This window comes from Nyctereutes procyonoides, unplaced genomic scaffold (assembly GCF_905146905.1).
Source record: "Nyctereutes procyonoides isolate TBG_1078 unplaced genomic scaffold, NYPRO_anot_genome, whole genome shotgun sequence".
NCBI classification, from domain to species: Eukaryota; Metazoa; Chordata; class Mammalia; order Carnivora; family Canidae; genus Nyctereutes; species Nyctereutes procyonoides.
The window spans coordinates 5,251,719-5,273,818 of NW_026575137.1; the positions used below are offsets into that span (position 1 = coordinate 5,251,719).

The window sequence follows — 22,100 nt, forward strand, 5'->3', positions numbered from 1 at the left end:
AATTGCTCAGATCCCAATCCTCGAGGAAATTCTAGAACCGTGCTTCCCAAAGCCAGATCAATGGTTGGGCCACATCAAAATCACGCAGGGGGGAAGGGGGCGATAGTTTTCAAAATGTAGAATCTGAAGTTCTACCTCAAACCTCCTGAAATAGTCCTTCTGGAGAAGGAGCCAAGGCATCATCACTTTGGACAAGCTCCTCCAGATGACTCATCTGCACACTGAAGTTCGACACCCACAGCCCCATCGCACAAAAAGAAGTGATGGCAGGGGAGGGTAAACAAAAAAATGCTAAGGCCTTCTTTTGGATTCAGGGCTACTTAGTCTACACTGGCCCACATACATACTGAGTGTTATCTGTATTGTTTAATAAGTGTTATCTAACTTCAAAGACATGTCCCATGGTAAGAGTCCACAGTTTGAAAAAATCAAACTGAATTTCAATATATGATCGCATTCAACTTTAAATGGATCTGCTGAATTTTTTTCAAGCAAGGACAAACCTCTAGGTAAAACTGTCTTATTAGCTCATTTCTATCAGATTGATAGGTCGTAACTTGCTTAGCACAAATGCAAAATTTTTCTGCTTAAGCTTAACGTTTTAAAATTACACAACATGGGGGAAATGAGGCCGGAGAACTCCACGGGGTGGGGGTGGGGGGGAAGTAGGATGGACAGTGGGATAAAGCTGAGTTTACTCGGGGGGAAAAACTCAGCCCTGTTTACCTACACCTTGTAGCTACACATGCATCTGTTCCCAATTTGAAGAGAATATATTGCAAGCACATTAGTTCATATTTTTCATGGCTAATGTCTTCTGTTCAGAAAATGAACGTATCAACTCTTGCTTCATGCTTTTGTTTATCCACTTGTATCAATATGATGTTTAAATAAAAAGGAAAAATAATCAAAGTCCTCCAAACTCCAAATTCTTCCATTAATGCTAACTAACACTCTGTCTGTGGATCCTCTACCCGGATCCCACCTGGAAGAGTTAACCCATAAAGGAAAGTATCCTGGAGCTGACGTCCCATTTGCCAGCACTTACCTCTCCCAGAACCTCAAAGAATACTTCAACAGACAGACATTCCTACAATCCAAACATCAAAGTGAATAATTCTGTCTCCGAATTTTGAAGCTCTCCAGATATTACCAAAGCCACCAAAGAACTGAATTGTCACTATTTCATCAGATGAGTCAGTTTGAGGTGATTTATGATGACAGTATTAGACTAGTTGTTTTGTACCCTGCAATGGTAAGTCTCGGGGAAAAAAAATAATCTAGTCTATTGTATTTTAGAAAACAGATAAGAGCCCTTCTTAGCCTCAAAGTCATTCCTCTCCAACCTTCTGTAATTGAGTCTATAAAGGAGTCTATATGTGATAGTTTATGTTACAAACATCAGAACTTGGAAACACACTGCCTTATTTTCTATACTAGTTTTATGGCTGCATCCCTAGTCTCTCCGGAGTATATACACAGCAAAGGCCTTAACATCCACTTTTTATGCGTCCTAGATGTTAGGCACAAGTTGGAATGCGTATTTATATACTTAGGCTTGTATCTCCTTTCTAATAAAGTAAATATAAATGTCTGCTATGTTGGGAAATGCCAAAAACATTCACATTAAAAAGGCAGAAGCAATGCAGACCATATGCAAGTGGCCTACCTAGAGAAGAGTGGCCAGTATCTTTATAGGATCCATGGCCACACTTTTGTTCAGAACATAAAAAAAAAAAAAAAAAATACATTCTATCAGGAAAAACTGGGATGGGAACTGTAACCTACTCTTCTATCTTGTAAATTATCCTCTGAGATTGAGGAAAGACTGGATGTGAAGGGCTTGTTCTTTCAAGACTCTGAAATTGGAATAACTACAACCAGCGAATGAAATGTCATGAGTCACCTGCACAAATAGGACTTTAAAACAATGGGTTGATGGGAAAAACAAGGTGAAGAATTGTAAAGTTTCCTACTTTCTACACACGTGTTTAAAGGTAGGTAGAGTTGGAGAGTTGAAAGAGTAACGTGAGAAGCAGTATTACTTAAATATTTATTTTTGCCTCATATGGATGCATTAAAATTTAATATATCATTTACCCTACCTTGCCATAAAAAACAGTATCATCCTTCATTTTAAACCTTGCTCAATAAAAGACTAGCCTTACCTCTCACAGGGCCCTATCCAATAATTCTACAACAAAAGACAAATATTCTTTCTAGCAACACTAATTCTTCCAGGGATCATGTGCAGCGGGGGGAAAAGTCTTTCTCGGCCTTCTCTTTTTCCTCAATATCCCTCCTTCTCATCTCTGCCTCTCTCCATTTTTTTTAACTGCAATAAGCCACAAATAAGATCTAAAAAAGAAGAACCCTGAGAGCTTAAGTGTCTGATCCTCTTCTTTACATTTTCTTGGAAGCAGGAAAACAGTTATCTTCCTTTAATATCACTCTGTCTTATTTGCTACAAGGTTTAAAAATAAGAGGAAAATCCCAAGATGTATATAAAAAGCTAATTTCCCAAATAGCTCAGAAAGTTCTTTCAATATATGCATGCATACATATGCTGTATTCTATATCTTATATATCTTTCTTTTATGAACACACATATATATGCATGGATATGAGATTATGTGTATATAGTTAGAAATGTGTTTGATTGTAACATTACAGATAAATTTAAACAAAGATGAAACAAAGATGCTCTTATTTAATAGTGCCTAGAACTGTGATAACTGAATCATAGCTACCAGCACAAACATCTTTGCTGCTGAGGAAGACAGCATATCTCTAATAAAAGGATTTGAGACAAAATGAACGTGTCAAAGTGTGCATTTAGAAGGTATCTGGTAATGTCTTTGTATTTTCTATCCTTTTGCTCTATTAAAACTGGTTTTTAGAAAATAAATAATAAACCCACATATGAATATTCAAATAACTAAAACTGTCTGTAGTGTCTCAAGCTATTTCTGTCAACAGTAGGCAAGAACATTTACCAATCACATATCACAATGGTAATTTTTGTAATTTGATCATTGACACCATAGCTGAATGTGTGGTTTTTGACAGCAGCACACTTCCTCATAAACCCTGGCAAAAACAGAGGAATCCATGCCCTGTTCCCTACTCTGGTTTCTCTCACTAACTTTCTGTGAAGCCTGAGGTGAAGCTATATCCACAACCAGGTCCTCAGATTCCTCTTCTAAAAAAGCACTGATCTAGAGGCACCTGGATGGCCCAGTCGGTTGAGTGTCTGACTCTTGGTTTTAGCTCAGGTCATGATCTCAAGGTCATGGGATCAAGCCCTCTTCTGGCTCCGCTCTCTGCACAAAGTCTGAGAGTCTCTCTCCCCCTCCCCCTGCTTCTCCCACTTGTGTGTGTGCTCTCTCTCTCTCTCTCTAAAATAAATATCTCATTTACAAAATTAAAAATAAAATGAAAAATAAAAAAGCACTGATCTAAATTATGGTTAAGGTCCTAACATGGAAAAAGAATGAAGGACACAAAGGATAACAGTCTCAGTGCTTTGCTGTCACCTCTCAAATAAAATTGAAGAAGTTCCTGGAACACTAAAAGTTATTTCTCATCTCTTGAGCACAAATACTGAGGATAAGTCCAAAATTTATTGCTTGAACCCAACAGTAAGCCTCTGGGTTTTGTGTTTTTCGCAGTCACACTAGTTCAAAACTTTGCCACATTTATCCTAGCTTCCGGGCTGTTACAGAGTCACTTGTGCATGGTTGACTATTACTACTCCTTTTCCACTGAAACTTTACTCATGATAATTCTCTAAATAGGTAACAACCCTATAGCAGAAAACACACCTTAATCCTAACTTGTTCAGAGAAATGGAGGGGTAATGACAAAGGAAAGAAAGGGGATGAGAAAAAAAATAGGAAGGTAATTGTACATATGTGAGGGGAGCGGGGGAGGCAATTGGAAATGCTGGAAGAAGGGGAAAATAGGTAAAAGGGAAATGCAGGAAAGAAAAAATAAATCAATTCAACTGTTTTAGACATCTACTGTTGAAATTCTGCCCAACATCCTCCTCTTTTCTGAGGAAACTACTACTCCCCCACTCCAACTATCAGATGATACCAGGAGCTGCCTGCCATTCATGGTCCCACAAAGTATTTCCAGCTACAGGAATAGGCAAAGTGATCCAAACTGGGTTAATGAGAAACTTTCTTTAGGGCTTTTCATAGCAGAGCTGGAAGTATAAACATATGGGCAGAGGGAAGATATTTTCTCTAAGAAAAGTGATAAAGAAAAATGTTTGCCAGGTGATAGGAAACCGTGTAACAGGGTAAAAGAAACTTGCAACAAGAGAATGAAGCCAACCAACAAAGAGAAGCAGCAGGGAGGGTGGGACAGAAAGCTCTGCAGAGGTACCTGCAACTGGCTCAGGCTCCTGTGGTCAGCCCTTCCCCGCAATCTGCAAACTATGCTAGTATTTTCCAATAAATCTCCTACATTGGACAGGATGGTTCAAACCGGCTTTCTGTTGCATGGAACCAGGAGTCTTGAATAAAAGTCTTGAGTAAGATGTCCAAATTTTATCACAAAATTAATCAATCCATTCATTGTTTCATTCAGAAAACAATTTTTGTCTACCCACACTGTGATATTCCACAGAAATATCGTGACTACTTAGTCAGAGATCCAAAGTTTAAGGAAACGACAAGGAAACGGTAAAAGAAAAACCACATTAAAATTGAGGAAAATATGGAGAACATAGATAATATACCAAATTTCAGTATCTTATCATGTTGGTCATGCTGTGTCTCACCATCAATCTTTAATTTAAAAGCAATATACAAGATTCAGGAATTAATTATCCTGGACAAAGTAACTAGGATTTTAAATATTTTTAAAGGTTAACTGACAACTGAAACCAAATGAGTATTCATCTCCCCTAAAGTCAGAATACAGACAATGTGCCTAGTGTCATGATAATTATTTAAGACTGCTTTATAGTCAGTACAATTATCCAAAAGAGAGAGAGAATAAAACAAGAGGTAAAATTATCTTTTCATATAAGTAATATGACTGTGTGTCCAGATTACTCAAGCAGATCTTCAGCAGGATTATATGAAACAGTATGATGATTTAACAAGGTGGGCATTTGATAATGTGTAAAAATCAATAGCTTTTCTTTTTTTTTCCAGGGGGAAATAAATATCAAGGATTTATTATCTATCTATCTATCTATCTATCTATCTATTTATTTATTTAACATGCAGAGGGGGAAGGGGCAGAGGGAGAAAGGAACTCTCAGGTAGGCTCCATACTCAGTGCAGAGCCAAGGCAGGGCTCAATCTCATGACCCTGAGGTCAAGACCTGAGCCATAAAGAGTCTGACACTTAACCAACTGAGCCACTCAGGCACCCTTTATTTTTTTTAAATTATAATTGACATATTACTTTCAGGTGTACCCATTGTGATATAATAATTACTGTATATACATTAAAAAATGCTCAAGTCCCATGCCTAACCTACTCAGTCACTGAAGCACCCCAAGCTCACCACATCAGAGTGGCCCTAGCCTAGCAATGCAAAACAAAGGTGCCCTAGACCACCCACAAATCCATCAGATCAAATCAAATCTGTCTTAAGGCATTGTATTTTATAGTTATTAGTCCTCAAGAAAACCTAAGTGCTACAGAGAAAAGATGTATTATTACTTAATACATACTGCTAAAGCATCTTTTAACTAGTTCTGGGGAAAATGAGTTAGATTCCACTTTCGGTACCCACAACAAAGTATTTTTACTTAAAGATTTAAACAGAAAAGAAACAAGTGTTTCTAAAAATAGTTTTAAAATGCTAGATACTTCTTAAAGCATGATACAAAACAAAGTCATAGTATAAATGACTAGTTAATCTGAAAAAATAAATTAACAAAACCAAAATAGATCAGCAAATTCATATTATTATGTGGGACAGAGAATGGGACAACTTTCTTTTAAACACATATAGAGCTGTTATAAATCAGTAAGAGAAGACAAAATAATGTCACGAAAAGGAAACCTCTGCAATAAAAAATGTAAGTGGATTAAAGTATTTTTAAAGTGCTGAATATTGATATTCATTTAAATTTTCATAAAATTAGTTTTTCACTCATCAGATTAAGAAACAAATCTTAAATAATGGCAGAAGAGTGTGGAATCAAACATGTTTAAGCGCTGTTGAAAACTATTTTTTTCTTTTTGGTAGAGAGGAGGGAAAAAAGAGAGCACTAGTGTGCGTACCAATGAGAGAATGGGGGGGGGGGTGGAGAGTCAAAGGCAGAGAGAGATTCTTAGCAGGTTCCACGCCCAGACACAAGGCTGGATCTCACAGCCCTGAGATCACAAACTGAGCCGAAATCAAGAGTCCCATGCTTAATCTACTGAGCCACCGAGGCACCCCAAGCACTGCTGAAAACTAGTAAATTGAAATATTTTGGGGGTAGCAATTTGTCAGAATTCACCAAAATTATAAATACACAGTCAATAATACAGTAATTACACTTCCAAAATGTATTTGTTAAATAAGCTCACACATGCTTGAACATATTGTATTATTTTAATAGAAACAACTTTGAAAATGACCTATTGATCCAGCAATAATGCTGTACTTAAACAGATTACCACATAAGTTACAAGTATGAAGTTGTTCTTTTTTTTACTGATATGAAAAATTCCCCAAAGCATGTATTTATATTAAAAATGTATGGAACATTTTAAATAATGTATTTCCATAGAAAGGAAGAAAGGCAGGGAGAAATGAAGTGTGTATGTGTCTACAAAATCTCTGGAAGTTATTTAAGTAACAATAAGAAAAGAAAACCAGATTGTTGTTTAAATGAATGGAACCTACAGCCCCTGGGCAGATGGCTGTCTTCAACCAAAAGTTAAGTCTTGCCATTCCTCAGATGATGCTATATCAGAAGACTCATTTCTCCTGGTAAATGCAAAAGTGAATAATGGACTGCTTAATATTCAAGAGGGTTACATTTCCTCTCCTCCTAAGGAAGATGTAATCCAGATAGATAGTACATGTATCAATGAAAATCTAAAGAAAGTCATATTTTCCCTGTTCTTACCCTGCCAATTACCAATGTGTAGGTGTTCAGCAAGAGAAAAATCCATGAAATTTTAACATCTCTTGAGTCAGCTCTTCCTGGTTTTCAATACTGTACTTGTTAGAACAATAAACATGATCTACTTTTCATGTTAGAAATTCAAATTATAACAAAAAGAAAGAAATTCAAATTATGATGTGATTATTCACTCTTAGGGTTTTACATGCTAATGGATGTAAAAGTTGATGGCCTATCAACATTTTTCTCATCCAGGTAGCTAAAAAAGTGATTGAAATGATTCAAGATGTCCAGTGAAATACAAGCAAAATTGGTTTTGCTCTTTACTGGAAACTGTCTTGGGAAAGTTGCCATTTATTAATAGGAATAACTACGACTGACGTCACTGAACTAGAACGAGGTTATTTTCCTTTATATTTATTTCCCTCGCTGTTGTGATACACACTTTTGAAAAAAAGTGGCCAGTTTTTCTAACGTCAAGCCAACAGGTACTTACATAAATACTACATCAGTGAAGGAAGATGGAAAGCACTTATTTATACTAGATACTAAGCTCTGAACTTTTCGTAGGGCACTGTTAGACTCATGAATTACAGCGGTGACCATGGCAGATATCCCATCTCATCATAAAGTTATAATTTACTATGAGAGTCAGATATGAATCTATTACACAAAAACCTTGTACAACAGGTTTTTGGCACATGCATTTCATTGACCAAAATTAGCCATATGCTCCAGGGAAACAGAAAAATCATTCAATTCAAGTCCCCTTAAACATCTCCTTCCAGTAAATATACTTTTGGCCTACATGGTTCCAGAGACAGGAAGACCAGAACTCAAAGGCATAGAGAAACAAAAGACATGGGAGCTTGGCCTCTGAGTGTCCATGTGCCAAGTCTGAGCAATTAATAAGCTCTTACATGGATTTTCAAGTCTATTTAAATGCAGCCTTTTGTCTCACATACATACATCAGTATGCAACTTTGAGGTAAGATAAAACACTCTGTGATTACAATTATGAAAGGTACTTTGAAGACTAAGTAGTAACGAAGGTTATTATAAAAGCATAATGGGCTCATTTTCTGGCTGGGGGCGGGGGTGCAGACAGGGACTAGAGAAGGCCAGATTTCATTGACTAAGCGATGAGGACAGGGGTGGGAAAGAAATGAAGGATGTGAGCATTTCAGTGAAGACTCTCAGGTACATGGATTTTGGTACCTCCAGGAGGAAATGAGAAAATAGAATACCTACTTGAGCAATGGTTCTCAGAGTTTGGTCCAGCAACCTCTGGGGGTCCTAAAACTCTTACAGGACTCCACTAGGACAAAATTATTTTAATATGATGCTATTTGTGTCATCACTCTCATTGACTTGCAATTGACGGCGCAGTTTACCACCGGCTACGTGACTTACAATACTGTAAGTATGAACAGAAATAAAGATGAAAATCCAATTGTCTTTTGGTAAGCCAGATGCTACAGGTCTTTGGAAAAATGTAAAACTGTCTTTTTTACTATCGTTGCTTTGTACAATTTATTTTTCACAAAACTTTCTTGATCGCTCATTTGAACAATTTGATCATGGCGTGCCTTGGTTTACCTTCTTCATGTCCCTTGTGCTTGGGACTCAATGAGACCCTGATCCATGAGTTTATATACTTTCTACAAAATTAGGCAAAGCTTTAGTTATTATACCTCCAAATCCTCTTTCTGCCCCCCTCCCAGTTCGGGGACTCAAATTACACATATACCAGGCCACATGAAGTTGTCCCATAAATCCCACACACTCCACTCACTTTATAAATTTTCTTCTCTCCCTTTGTTTCCCTCTGGATAACTTGTATTACTGACTTCAGGTTTACTTTTTTTTTTTTCTCTTCAGTAGTGTCAAATCTGTTACAAATTTCAAGTGTATCTTGAATGTCACATATTGCGTTTTCAATCTCTACAAATTCAATTTGAGTCATTTTCAATATCTTCCATGTCTCAAGTTTTTGCACAAAGAATATAGTTATAACAACTGTTTTAATATTCTTATCTGCTAATTCCAACATCTGCATCACTTCTGGATCAGTTTAGATAGATGCCGCTCCTCATTATGAGTTGTGTTTTTCTGCTTCTTCACATGCTTGGTAATTCCTTTTTTTTTTTTTAATCGAATGCCAGACATTGTGAATTTTAAACTGTCGGGTGCTGCATATTTTTGTATTCTTGTATATTTTATTGAGCTTTGCTGTGGAAAGCAATGAAGTCACTTAGAAACAGTTCAATCCTTCCATGTCTTGCTTTTGAGACTTCTGAAGCAGAACTAGTATTCAGTCCAGAACTTTGTTCCCACCACCTGGGCAGGATGGTTCTGAGGAGTCTCCCCACTGTCCTGTAAATGAGGTTTTCAGGTAAGGCTCATGGGAATGGGCACTATTCCCAGCCCTGTGTGAGCACCAAGCATTGTCCCTTCTGATTCCTTTAATTGCTTCTTTCCCCGCCCCCCGTTGCTACTTCACAGTTCTCAACTAGAGAGCCAAGGGAACTCTCTGCAGACCTCCAATGCTTTTGCTCTGTGCAGCTCCCTCTTTTCTGGAATTCCTGCCTGTGAATTCTAGCAACCTTGGTCTCCTCATACTCCCTAGCTGCCTGGCTCAGCCTGGTTCTGCATCCCTTATACTATTGTCTGGAGGCGCCCTCAAGGTGGTAAACTGAGACAACTGCAGGGTTCACTCTGGTTCCCATCTCTTAGGGATCACATCCCTTCATTATCTGATGTCCAGTGACTTGAAACCCATTTTTTCCCTTATATTTTGGTTATCTCAGAGAGTAAATCAAGAGCCTGTTATTTATCTTCCCCCATTATCCCTTCCTCTTTCATCTCACAACAACCCATGAATTGGGTATTATTATCCCTACCTTACACATGAAGAAATTGGGGCACGTGACTTGGTTCACTTAAGTTCACTGAACTTGTAGTGATATAGCTAAGACTTTTAAGCATTTCTTCGCAAGTTCTTGCAAACAGCCGTGATGATAGACTGCCTCCAGAGGAGGTGAGATAGTTGAATGAATATTTAGCAACTGAGAAATTTTATAAAATCAGCTAGATTCTCACCTTTGTAAATTGGTATTGAGACACTTCTCCTCGAAAGGCTAATGAATGAACTAAGTGAGCCCTGAAAGCTATATACAGCAACGATCTTAAGGACTAAAGTTTTGTTTTGTTTTGTTTTTTCAGTCTTTGGTCAACCACCAAGTTGAAGTTTCCATCCCCTTCACAACAAAGACAGTAAGCAGATACCAGGTCACTTCTCAAACAGTGAGGAGACATTCACTAATTTCTAAAGCACTGGTCCATGTGAAAATTAATCTCTTTCTGGGAAAGGTATCATTTATATTGCAACTAAATATATTAGAAGTAATAAACTGGTTGCCTTTTAGCTTCTACCCAATTGATGCAACACATAAAAACAACAAACTCCAAAACTCACAGGACATGCCCCCTATACATTCTTCCCCGCAGGACACTAGGACACAGACCAGACTGGTTTTCCTTTACGTGTTCTCCAATGCTCTACTTTTTCTCATCTTGGAAGGTAATCGCACCTTCCTAAAACTTTTGCAAATCACATTTAAAGATAAACTGCAGCGTGGCAAGTAGTTGAGAAAGGCAATACTATGATGAATTTTATATGTAATTTGAGATCATGTCACATTTAATACTATGTGTAACTAAACACAGGTCACCAACTTTCTAATGAGTGAAAAATTATAAGGAGTATTCACCAGCAAAATCATGGAGCACCACACACACTCCATCCTGAAGCAGCAAATGAAATCAATGGCAGCCTATTTAGGTTTTTTTTTTTTAATTTTTATTTATTTATGATAGTCACACACACACACACACACAGAGAGAGAGAGAGAGAGAGACATAGGCAGAGGGAGAGGGAGAGGGAGAAGCAGGCTCCATGCACCGGGAGCCCAACGTGGGATTCGAGCCCGGGTCTCCAGGATCGCGCCCTGGGCCAAAGGCAGGCGCTAAACCACTGCACCACCCAGGGATCCCCTATTTAGGTTTTTACTCCAGGCAAGACTCTATGCCAGGGTAGACCTCGCGTTTTCATTGTGCGTATTAATGATCTCTTTTCAGTTTTGAAACACAAAAGATGTGAACAGTGGAACTGGATCACACTGTCTTACTGGGAAACTGGAAATTAATTCTGTATTTACTTGAAGAGCCTGGGCTCTGCAGCCAGCCTGCCTGCTTTGATTCTGGGCTACTCCACTTTGGGAGAATCAGAGCTTTGTGGCCTTGGCACGTTCCTCAACCGCTCGGTGTCTCGGGTTCCTCATTTGTGAAAAGAGAAACAGCAGTGTTAACTCACAAGCTTGTAATGAAATTTAAATGAGTTAATATATATGAAGCACTTAGAACACAATCAGGCACTCAGCAAATGGACAACTGGGGTTAATTAACATTGTTTTTATTATTAAAAGAAGGTATCCAATAAAATCAATTCCATCCATCTCTTTTTTATTGGTTATTTGGACCTGGTCTAATTAGAATATGATGCCAGCACACGACGGTTTCCAAACTCTGGTCATCCCATGGGTGGGAATGAGGCACTGAGATACACCCTATTCTTATTTAAGGAGATTGCTTGACATTTTCTCAGTGCTATCATTACAAAATCTGTGCTCTAGGCAAACAGGAAAAGATCACAAATCAATTTTATGAATGGCAAAAAAAAAAATAATAAGGCAAAGACTGCTTAAGTGATTTGCTTGAGTCACCCATGAAACAAATTTCACTCAATCCACCTGCAGGAGTAAATCAGTGAGTTACATGTGAATAGAGCTGTTACAATATAAAAACAATATAAAAACACCCAGACCTCCAAAAAAAGTTTTATCGGTAACTGGGAGTGAGTTTTTATAAACTGGTTCTCGGTTTCATACAAATCATCAAGTATGCCTTTGATTCTGGAAGTCATTTGAATCTATTCTCCATTATTCACAATGAAAGAAGGGAGGGGGTGCAGACTTGGCTTTTTTTGTGAAATTCTCCCTGATTTTCAAGCCTGGTGTCCTGTAATAGAACTCAAGTGTAAAGTCCCTCAAGCCCCCAAACCAGAAGAAACAAGAAGGACCAGGAGGAGGAACTGCCTAGCAAAGGTGTTAGAGTAAAGAGGGAATGAATGCATCGCCCCCTGGAAACCCAAACCAAGTTCCAATATCTAATCAGTATAAACAATGAGAAATTATTAACACATGGTACGAATTCAACTGTGAAAGTTCCTATGGAAAAAAATGCCTCCACTGACATCACTTGGGCTGACTGTGCATCAGCCTAGGCAGAGGCACAAGCCTGCATTCCACTGACATCACCTCAGGTGCATGCAATTTGGGGACATGAAATAAAGTTCATGAAAGTATCCAGCTTCCCTTAAAAAGAGGCAGTTTATTCCCCCTTCACTTAAGCGTGACTAAAACAAATACTGTAAAATTCCATTCCACTGAGTAGTTTATTTGGGTTTATTTGGTCATTTGAACACATCACTCCAAGGACTATTTCTCCGGAGAATATCCATGGAGCCGTGGTTTACTTCATTTATCCAGATTTCATTTGACTCACTAGATTAAAAACCTTTTTAAAAATCCAAATGATGCTTGTGAGGAAATCAAAACGTCTTCATTAAATGTTGGTACACCCCATGCACTAGAGACTCTTTTTTTTTTTTTATGCTCCCTCCTTCCACCAGAGGTCATGTTATAATCCGCTCAACTGAAAATATGTCTGAGGTTCCTATTTAAAGAAAAAAAGAAAAAAAAGAAAAAAAAAAAACAACGGCTTCACACTTGTGTGACTCATTTTGTACGTGTTTTTTTAAAAAGAATAGGTAAGCCTGTATTTGAAAATCTGCTTTCGTTGAAAAACATGTATTCAACAAGGCCCTATGATAAACATTCAAAAATAAGATGACTTCAGTCTCCCAAGCTTGTAAAATTGGATTTTTCCTACATATAGCCTAAAAGGCACGATCAAATTAAATTTAGCCCACTTCTCATCTGTTAGGACTACAGTTGTCTCCCTAGACATTTTAGTTAAAATGAGAGTCTCGAAAGCACCTGCAGTCACTGTAACACAGGGTCTCTGACCTACTCTACACCTAAAAGCGAGGGGTCTATAAAGCAGTCCTGCATTCGAACAGTCTTCGTCTAGCTGTCAGGCCCAGACGCCTGGCCTCCCTGAAAGTGCTAATTCCTTTCTTAAGTTCATCGCATATGTAAACCACTGGTGCCAAGGGGCTCTCAGTAAACCCATCTCACATCTTAAATCATAAACCATTTGCTCATTGATTTCTTCAAACTCTCTATGACTGCCTATGATTCCTTTTAAGACATGTGATTGCACCTAGTGTCCTTGATTTTAAACCAAATTCTTCTACTCCACTGGAGTCGTTAAACAGCTCAATAGCTCCCTCTAGCCTCCTTTTATAGACGACACCCGCAGATCACATTCTATCAGAGGTCAGGGGGCCACAGTGGGATTATTCTTACTCCCTGGGCTCAACTTCTGTTAAGAGGCTCATCAAGATACTCCACTGATCCAAACCCAAGGATGCACAATGCCAAACGGTTGTGGTGAAGCACGAAGACAACAGCCATTCAGAGTTACTAAATGACAGGAAGCAACAATCAAATAAGGGTTTATGGATAACCTCAAAATCTATAAATAACTTGCCCATGAAAAAGAAGGCGTATAAAAAAAATTGAGGACCATACATGTTATTGCTTAGTATTTTATCCTTTTGGTATGGAATATTTTTGCTGTTCACATAAGCTGCATATTTTATAAAATGGAATCTTGATTCTTCACATTCAAAATGAAATGTGTTATGAAGAATAAAAATAACCCTAAAAAGCCACGTGCCAATTATTTTCCACAGTGGGTAAGAGGGATACACAGGATAAGCACTTCAGCTCACTACAAAATATGTGTATATTTTTTATAGATAAGATAGATTTGAATTTCGAGACTCTCTCCCACCCTAATAGACAAATTATGATCTTATTGAAGCTTGCCTTTCTATTTGTGCCAACTTATAGATGATATAGATTTTTCAAAATAACAACAAACCATGTTTTTAACATTAAATTTTTAAAGTATGTTACCTTAGCCAAAGATTGATTTTAAAATTACATGTAATTTGCTGCCAGTGTTTTCATTACTCAGCAGAAGGCTAGGATTATTTTCAAAATGTAATGCCCTGTATGACTACAGATGATAACAAATGTTAGCAATAAGTTGCCCTTTCTGTATGTCTTCATGATATCCACTTCAGAAACAAAACAAAACTGAACACTCTACCCTTAACATCTAGTTGCCTCCAAATTTATAGGGTAAATATGTTTAATTTTCCTCCTCTGTCCATACAAATTAAAGTTTGGAGGCTAAGTACAATAGAATTTCAAATTTGCAAACGTCTTTAGTGATAGTTTAGTTCCGTCTTTGTTTTTGCAGATGCAGGTATTAAAGAAATGACTTGTCCAAGATCAAAGCTATGTTAGTACAAGAACCCAAGTTAAAGCCTGGATCCCTTGACCTCTGTCCTAGGGCTCCATTACATTTTATTGCTAGCTACCTTTTATTCCCAGTGTTGTAAGAACAGGATTGTTGCTGTTTAAAAATGTCTTTATCGTTGTAGAAAACACTTTAATATCTTTTTCTGCCCATCCCCCTCCTTCCTCTATTAATTAAAAAAAAAAAGACTTTTATGTTCTGGATTTGTGGTGTAACAAAGACCTGGCCCAAGTTATATGCTGAATCCCACTACTGTAGATAGGAAGCACATGGGCCTTGAGCCAATTAAAATAAACAAGCCCACTGAATCATAAGGCCTATTTATTTTCCATGGTATTACAAGATGAACAGATTTCTGCAAACTCAGTCTTGTAAGGGAAGGTGTGAGCTGAACTTGACATTCTATGATAGTAACAGATGACAAGACAAAATGTGCAAATCATATTCCTGAACTAAACTGTCTAAGAAAAACCCACGGGAAGAAAATGTACTGATGTTAGTGGTTGATATTCAGTATTTTACACTTTTTAAAAATGAAAAAGGTATTAAAATACAATCTTCCTGGACCAGCTGGTAATGTCCTAACCTGATAGACTTTAATGTAATTAGATGCCATCATGACAATTTAGCTTTGAATGGGCATCTTTTTTTTTTACTAATAATAATGATATCTAAAAAGTGCTGAGTTTTAATTATACGAAGGTATGTTCCCATCTATCCATCTAATAGGATATACATGTGTTCATTTTATCATCAAAACACTCTATAGGACGGATACTATTAGTATCCCCATTTTACAGATATATACAGTGAGGCTCAGAGATTGAACTTGTCCATTATTAACCTCATTAACCCATTAATTAACCTAATTAACTTGCAAGTAAAAGAACTGGGATTGCAATCTAGCAGTCTGGTACCAGACTATGTGATCTTGATCACTATACTATTCCACAATAAAAAACAATTTGATGGATATGATTATGTTCACAGATATTTAAAATAAATTGTGACAGGAAGTAACATGAAAAGTGATTTTCTCAATTTGAATATTCACCCTGAAGGGTCAGAAAGTTCCTGAAGGAACATAAAGAAATCTTTTCTTTGACATTGAACAAATTTAACTAATGGATTCAAGTGTCCAATAGCTTTATTTATTTATTTATTCATTTATTTGGTCCTGAAATAATTCCAAATGGTCATTTACCAAATATTCTGAGCAGGTACACTTTGAGTAGCTGGGGTAGGTCAGACAGTGAAATACAGTTACATAAAATAATTGATTAATCCAACTTTAGAGAGAAGAATTATACCACCGAACAAGTACATTAAAATTTTATGATTATAAACTGAAATGGCATGAATAAGAAAAAGTAAAAACTTTAGATCTATAACTTTTAACCTGACCCCAGAGATTTAAAAAGCTGTTATTGAACCCGACTCTCTCCTTACTTGATGGAGAAGACCCTGAAAGAGGAGATCCAACTCCATAGGAAAGAACAGAATTGGAAAGTTGCTCTCTGTGGATTTCTCAGGGACAGTGAAGCAGGGACCTACCTCGCTGGCATATACCCACCTGGAAGAGTTTCATGAATAACCCTAGACCTGGGGAACTTGACCAGGCAACTCTGAACAGAGAAAAGTCTAAGATGGGCCACATGGGGGAACCTGAGGGTACTGAGTCTTCTGGTCTCCTGGTCTTAGTTTTTGCGACCTTATGAGCATTCTGAATGGCCAGCATACCTGGGATGTCTTGTAAAGCTTGAGATTTGCAGTGGATAAAAAACCTTCATGAATCAGTAACACAGCCCCTGTTCCTGCCCAGTAAAAACTGGTACAGTGAGAATTGTGGGATGTAATCCAAACAGCCCCTTACTCAAGGGGGCTGACAGAACACAGGGTCAGCCACCTTCTACGAGCAAAGGAAATAAGGCATGCTGATTATTTAAGCCAGTAGAAAACAAGATAGATAAAAAAAAATGACCCCAACATATAACATTTTAAAATCTGTGAAATATGATTTTTAATCTCTGACATCCCTCACCACCAGTAACTGCCAAGTTTATATGCAGTACAGAGCTACTCCAAGCAAATTCTGACCTTTTAAGTAGATTCAGATAAACCGGACAAAGGTGAATAAATTCTAAATCAGTTAAAGAAACATACTGCAAGGTAGGAAATGATTCATAGTATTTGTCATAAAATATCTTTTAAAAAACCTAGAATGTCCCCTTTTGTGAATTAGGAATGACAAAGTCAATTTTCGCTTTATCAAGACTTTTTGTCACAGAGAAGTAATCATCTTCTTATGCTTTGATACTTGCATCATTCAGAGTTCACATTTTTATTTTAACATTAAATTGGCTTAAAATAACTTTCCTCCTTAGAAATGTGTATGGTTCTTTAAAAAACAATAAAGAACATTTTACTTATACATTTAACATATAACAAACTATCAAAGTTGATGAAAGTTATTAGTCTCAGGAGCTATGTGTATATATTTATATATATTTATATATGAATTTTTGTATTATATACATATAAATAAATATATATTTTTTAAGTAGATTCCACGCCCAGCGTGGAGACCAATGCAGGGCTTGAACTCACGACCCTGAGATCAAGACTTGAGTTGAGATCAAGAGCTGGACACTTAACAGACCAAGCCACCCAGGTGCCCCTCATGAATGCTATTCCAGCTCAAATTTCCTAACAACAATGCTCAAAGTGTACCAAAAATAACCCCACAAAAATGAAAAAATAAAGAGCCTCAAGAGAAGAACATTATTTTAGAGACAATATGATCTTTTAGAGCACAGAGATTCAATCCTATTTCTTTGTTAACAATTTAGCTCCATTTGACCAATGAACACCTCTGATTCAGGCTGCTGTCCAATGATAGTAGTCTTTGACTTTTAAGTTAATATTAGCAATGTACTTCCTTTGCATCATGGTAATGATTAGACACTGAAAGGCCCACTTCCCAAAAATGGATCCCATAGTGAACAAAAATCTTTAAGCAAATATACACTGAAAACCTGGCATTAAAGTGTTCTTCCTTAAATATATTTAAGGAGAGGAATGAATTGAATCTCTTCCATAGTACTACTTCTGGTAGCGTCTGACCCTTTCTTAGCCGTTGAGACGTTGCTTTTTGCTTCTTAAGAACAAAAACAAATAATAAAATGTACTCTTTCTCTGTAACTGACTTTCATTGGCATATTAAAAAAATATCTCCGGTTCTGATAACTGAAAATTCCAAATGCTTATATTCCTGAAAATAGGCAGGAAAGAGTTAACATGATTATTTATACTCAATCCCCACACCTGGGGGGTGGGGGGGTGGGAGTATGTTTTTTAAACCTTTAATTATAGGGATGAAAAGTAGAGGGGTCCCCACCAACTGTGAAGTCCAGTGAGGAATAAAGCATTGTAACCTCAGCTGTCAGCATAAAAAGCATCTCTCAGGAGCTTCGTTCCAACTATAATAACTTGGTGTGCTTGCTAGAAAAAAAATTTATGATCATATGAGCTTCATGCATGATTGATACCATTACTGTTTATTTTAAGACTGTCCTTGAGAATCAATCAAATAAAGCATTCCCAGTGTATGTTTTGCAACCCAGAATGAAGAACACAATATAAGTGCTTTTCTGGAGAAGATGTGATGGACTGTTCTTCCTATTAGGGCTTCCTACCAAAAAGAAATATCTAATAAAGGTGAACCAGGCAGAAATTCATGTCAGAAAATATCCTGTCATCCCATGTTCTTTGCAGTATGTTGAGTTAACCAGCAGCTACTCTTATAATTAAAAAAAAAGAAAAATAGAGATTATCATTACACATAAGGAAGTATATAAACCCAGCTAAGGATATGCTCAAGTGCTTAAAAAATAATAATTGAGGTTAATACAAACTATGAAGCATAATCTAAGTCATTAGGAAATCTCCTTTGTATCAAATAAGGTTTTTAAGGTCTCAGATGTCACCAGCCTCTTACCATTCATAATTAAATATTTGCATTGTGTAATAAATAGGGATGACATAACTTAAACACTCTAAAAATGGGAAAATAACTTTTTCTCATCAACTATTTTTTTCACATATATATTGATGAAAGGATCATGCAAATTTAAAAGGAAATGTCTTTTTTAGTAAAATCAACTTCTCTTGCATAGTAGTACCTGATTGAACTGATGGGAATTCACACTGTAAAGACACACAATAAAATTTATGTCTTCAGCCTCAAAAAGAAAACCTAATTATCATCCAGTGATGCTATTCCAACCATCTCTGAAAGCAAACCTGAGACTTTCCCCCAAGCAAGTAGCCATCAATCCAGACCCTCCCTTCTACTTCATAGGGAGCAAAATAAAACCCAGCACTTACTTTTACCCACCTTCCCCTGCCCCACCTTTCCACTATCACCATCATCACCAAAGCGAAGCAATAGGCCCTTCTGCTTACAACATAAAGATCAGCTTGCCACTTTCATTCCTTCAGTCTATAAACTAATCCCTCCTTCATCATGACATTAAAGTATCTCTTGATTTCAGTGTAAGAAAAAATCCATCTGTGGCACATAAATCCAAAAAGTTCAAATTTGCAATCAAGAGAAGTCTGGACTTTGAACCCCTTTGCATCTCTCTCTCTCTCTCTCTCTCTCTCTCTCTTTTTAATCCAGGAAACCAAAGTTGTTATTTTTCAAAAGGTTAAACAGTTTGGGTTTCTGAACTGCGGTTTTTGTGTAATACAATCGTACCTAAGGTCTCTAAACTTCTTTAACTCTTGATAATGGTTCTTACTTCTTCAAACACTTTGTTTCTCTACCCACCACCACTTATTACATGGAGTCCCCAGAACAGTTCATATAAACACAGAGTTATATTCAGAATATGGCCTCACACACAGCATTTATTATGCACACTTTGTATATCAATCTGTTACATGAAACATGTTCAAAGGCTACGCAACAGGTTCTGCTATTGTGTAAACACACACTCCCAACAGGATGACAGGCAGCTTTAAGGAATCAAGAATATATATATATTAAAAAAAAAAATCACGTTATTCTTGAGAGACTGGATTGTAATGCTTCTGAGAGGTCAGAGGACAGCAGATCTAACCAAAAGGCATGTATTTTACTAAAACCCTCTTTCTGTCTTTGTGTACCACCGGGCATGCTATAAACGGGACTCAGAGCCCAGGTGTAGACACACTTTCATTGATTTACTGCACGTCACTGCCTTTAGTGCTGAGCTGATGACAGCAAGAGTACTTTGGCAGAGGTCTAACAAGTCCTTATCCTCAACTTCCCTCCTGCTTTAGGTCCGTCTGTTCCCAAAGCAATCAAAGCAAAACACATGACAGACCCCAACCTCTCAAGTCTGGCCACGGGAGTGTGAAATCAAATTAAAAACACACCTCACAACTATTCCATCGGGCCACGTTTGTGTCCAACTGGCGGGGGAGGGGAAGAGAAGACACTTTGCAAGAGATGGATCTCATGTCCCTTCCTCTGTGCAGCCAGATCTAGTTACAGTGTATTAAGTTGTGTCTAAATGATGAGAAAAAGACCCTGCCCGGTCCAGTGTTTGCAGCACAGAGGGATGTTATTCAACCCTATCAAGTGTTCCCACGCTCTACACCCCACCCCCCCACCCCCATTCTGGAGTCTCGGATCTTGACCTCCTTTGTTAGGCACCGAACCCGGGGAGGAAGATTTCAGGAACAATACCGGGGGAAGCCCAGGATGCCCGGCCGTGCACTCCGTCCCGCCCGAACCGCTCCTTGGTCCCCAACTCTGCCTGCCCCTATTAGGGCGCACGTCTGCGAGACGCAGGACTTCGCCCCTTCCCCGGGTGGCGAGCGGGGACCGGCCACGGCTGCGCCCCGCCGGGCTTTGTGCCGCCGGGGATAACGGATCCCCAGCCTCGCGCGCATCCGTCACCTACGAGCCAGGGAAACTCGGCCAGGGGTCGCGGCGGCCGCGAAGGCGCCGCCGTGCAGAGCCCCGGGCTGCTCCGCGCCGCCGGGATCCCCAGGAGCCAACCGGGGAGCTTCGGGGAGCAGCCCAGGCGAGGGGGAAGGAAGGAAGCTCTCACACTCTTACCTCCACATTGAAATACTGCTCCGTTCCGCAGACGGTAGCACATAAAATCCAAAGCAAGGTTTGCAAGAAAAATACCCCGGTGTGATGCACGAAATCCAACCGTCTTCCAGTGCTGAATGTGAGTAAGATCATAGTGGACTGTGCTTCAACGGATGCACGAGCTCCCCGGCGTCCTTCTCCCTCTCTCCCTCTCCCTCCCTCCCTGGTTTCCTGGCAAAAAGAAAAAAAAAAAAAAAAGGAAAAAAAAAAAAAAAGTCCTCCGGCTGGGCAGGGAGCCTGCAGGTTCACCCACGGCCCGGCGAGGGGAGGTCGCGCAGGGCCCGGCGCTCGGCAGCCCCCGGGGAAGCGCGGCGGGGGCAGGCTCAGCAGCAGCCTGCGTTCACCATCCTCGGGGGCGCGTCGCCGGGAACGTGGCGCCCAAGTTCACCCGCGGTTCCGGCTCCAAGCGCCCAGTCGCAGCCGCAGCAGCAGCCGCCGCCGCCGCCGCCGCCGCCGCCGCCGCCACCAGCCCGTGCGTCCTCCTCCTCCTTCTCCTCCTCCTCCCCCTGCTGCTCCTCGTCCTCCTCCTCCTCCACCGCCCACTCCGCCGCCGCCGCTGCTGCCGCCTCCTGCTCCTGCGGGAAGGGCCTCCGCCGCTCCTCGCCTCTCGCCTCGGCTTCTCCTTGCCTCCTCGCCGCGCTCCCCTCCAGAACGTTCATCCGTAATCTACATAACTCCTCCTTCCCGGGCTCCGCCGAGTCTCCGGCCCTCCGCGCGCGCGCACACGCGCACACACACCCCAGCGCGCGCGCGCACACGGATCTGCACGGGAGCACACACACACACGTGCACACCCCAGCGCGCGCACACACACGGATCTGCACGGGAGCACACACACACACGTGCACACCTCAGCGCGCGCACACACACGTGCACACCCCAGCGCGCGCGCACACTGATCTGCACAGGAAGACACACACGTGCACACCCCAGCGCGCGCGCACACACAGATCTGCACAGGAGCACACACACACGTGCACACCCCAGTGTGCGCACACACACGGATCTGCACAGGAGCACACACACACGTGCACACCCTAGAGCGCGCACACACGTGCACACCCCAGCGCGCGCACACACACTGATCTGCACAGGAAGACACACACGTGCACACCCCAGCGCGCGCACACACACAGATCTGCACAGGAGCACACACACACGTGCACACCCTAGAGCGCGCACACACGTGCACACCCCAGCGTGCGCGCACACACGGATCTGCACAGGAGCACACGCACGTGCACACCCTAGAGCGCGCACACACACACGTGCACACCCCAGCGCGCGCATAC

The 22,100-nt window shown here is 39.8% G+C and overlaps 1 protein-coding gene across 1 annotated transcript in view; it reads right to left on the reverse strand.

Moving 5' to 3' along the window:
* The window catches only part of MMP16 (matrix metallopeptidase 16), a 289,269-nt gene extending 268,331 nt beyond the window's left edge, over nucleotides 1–20,938 (reverse strand). The window contains exon 1 of the mRNA XM_055303461.1: nucleotides 20,770–20,938. Within this exon, the coding sequence (XP_055159436.1) occupies nucleotides 20,770–20,901 (132 nt within the window). The 5' untranslated portion in view covers nucleotides 20,902–20,938. The remainder of the gene's footprint in view (nucleotides 1–20,769) is intronic.
* Nucleotides 20,939–22,100: the final 1,162 nt, after the last annotated feature.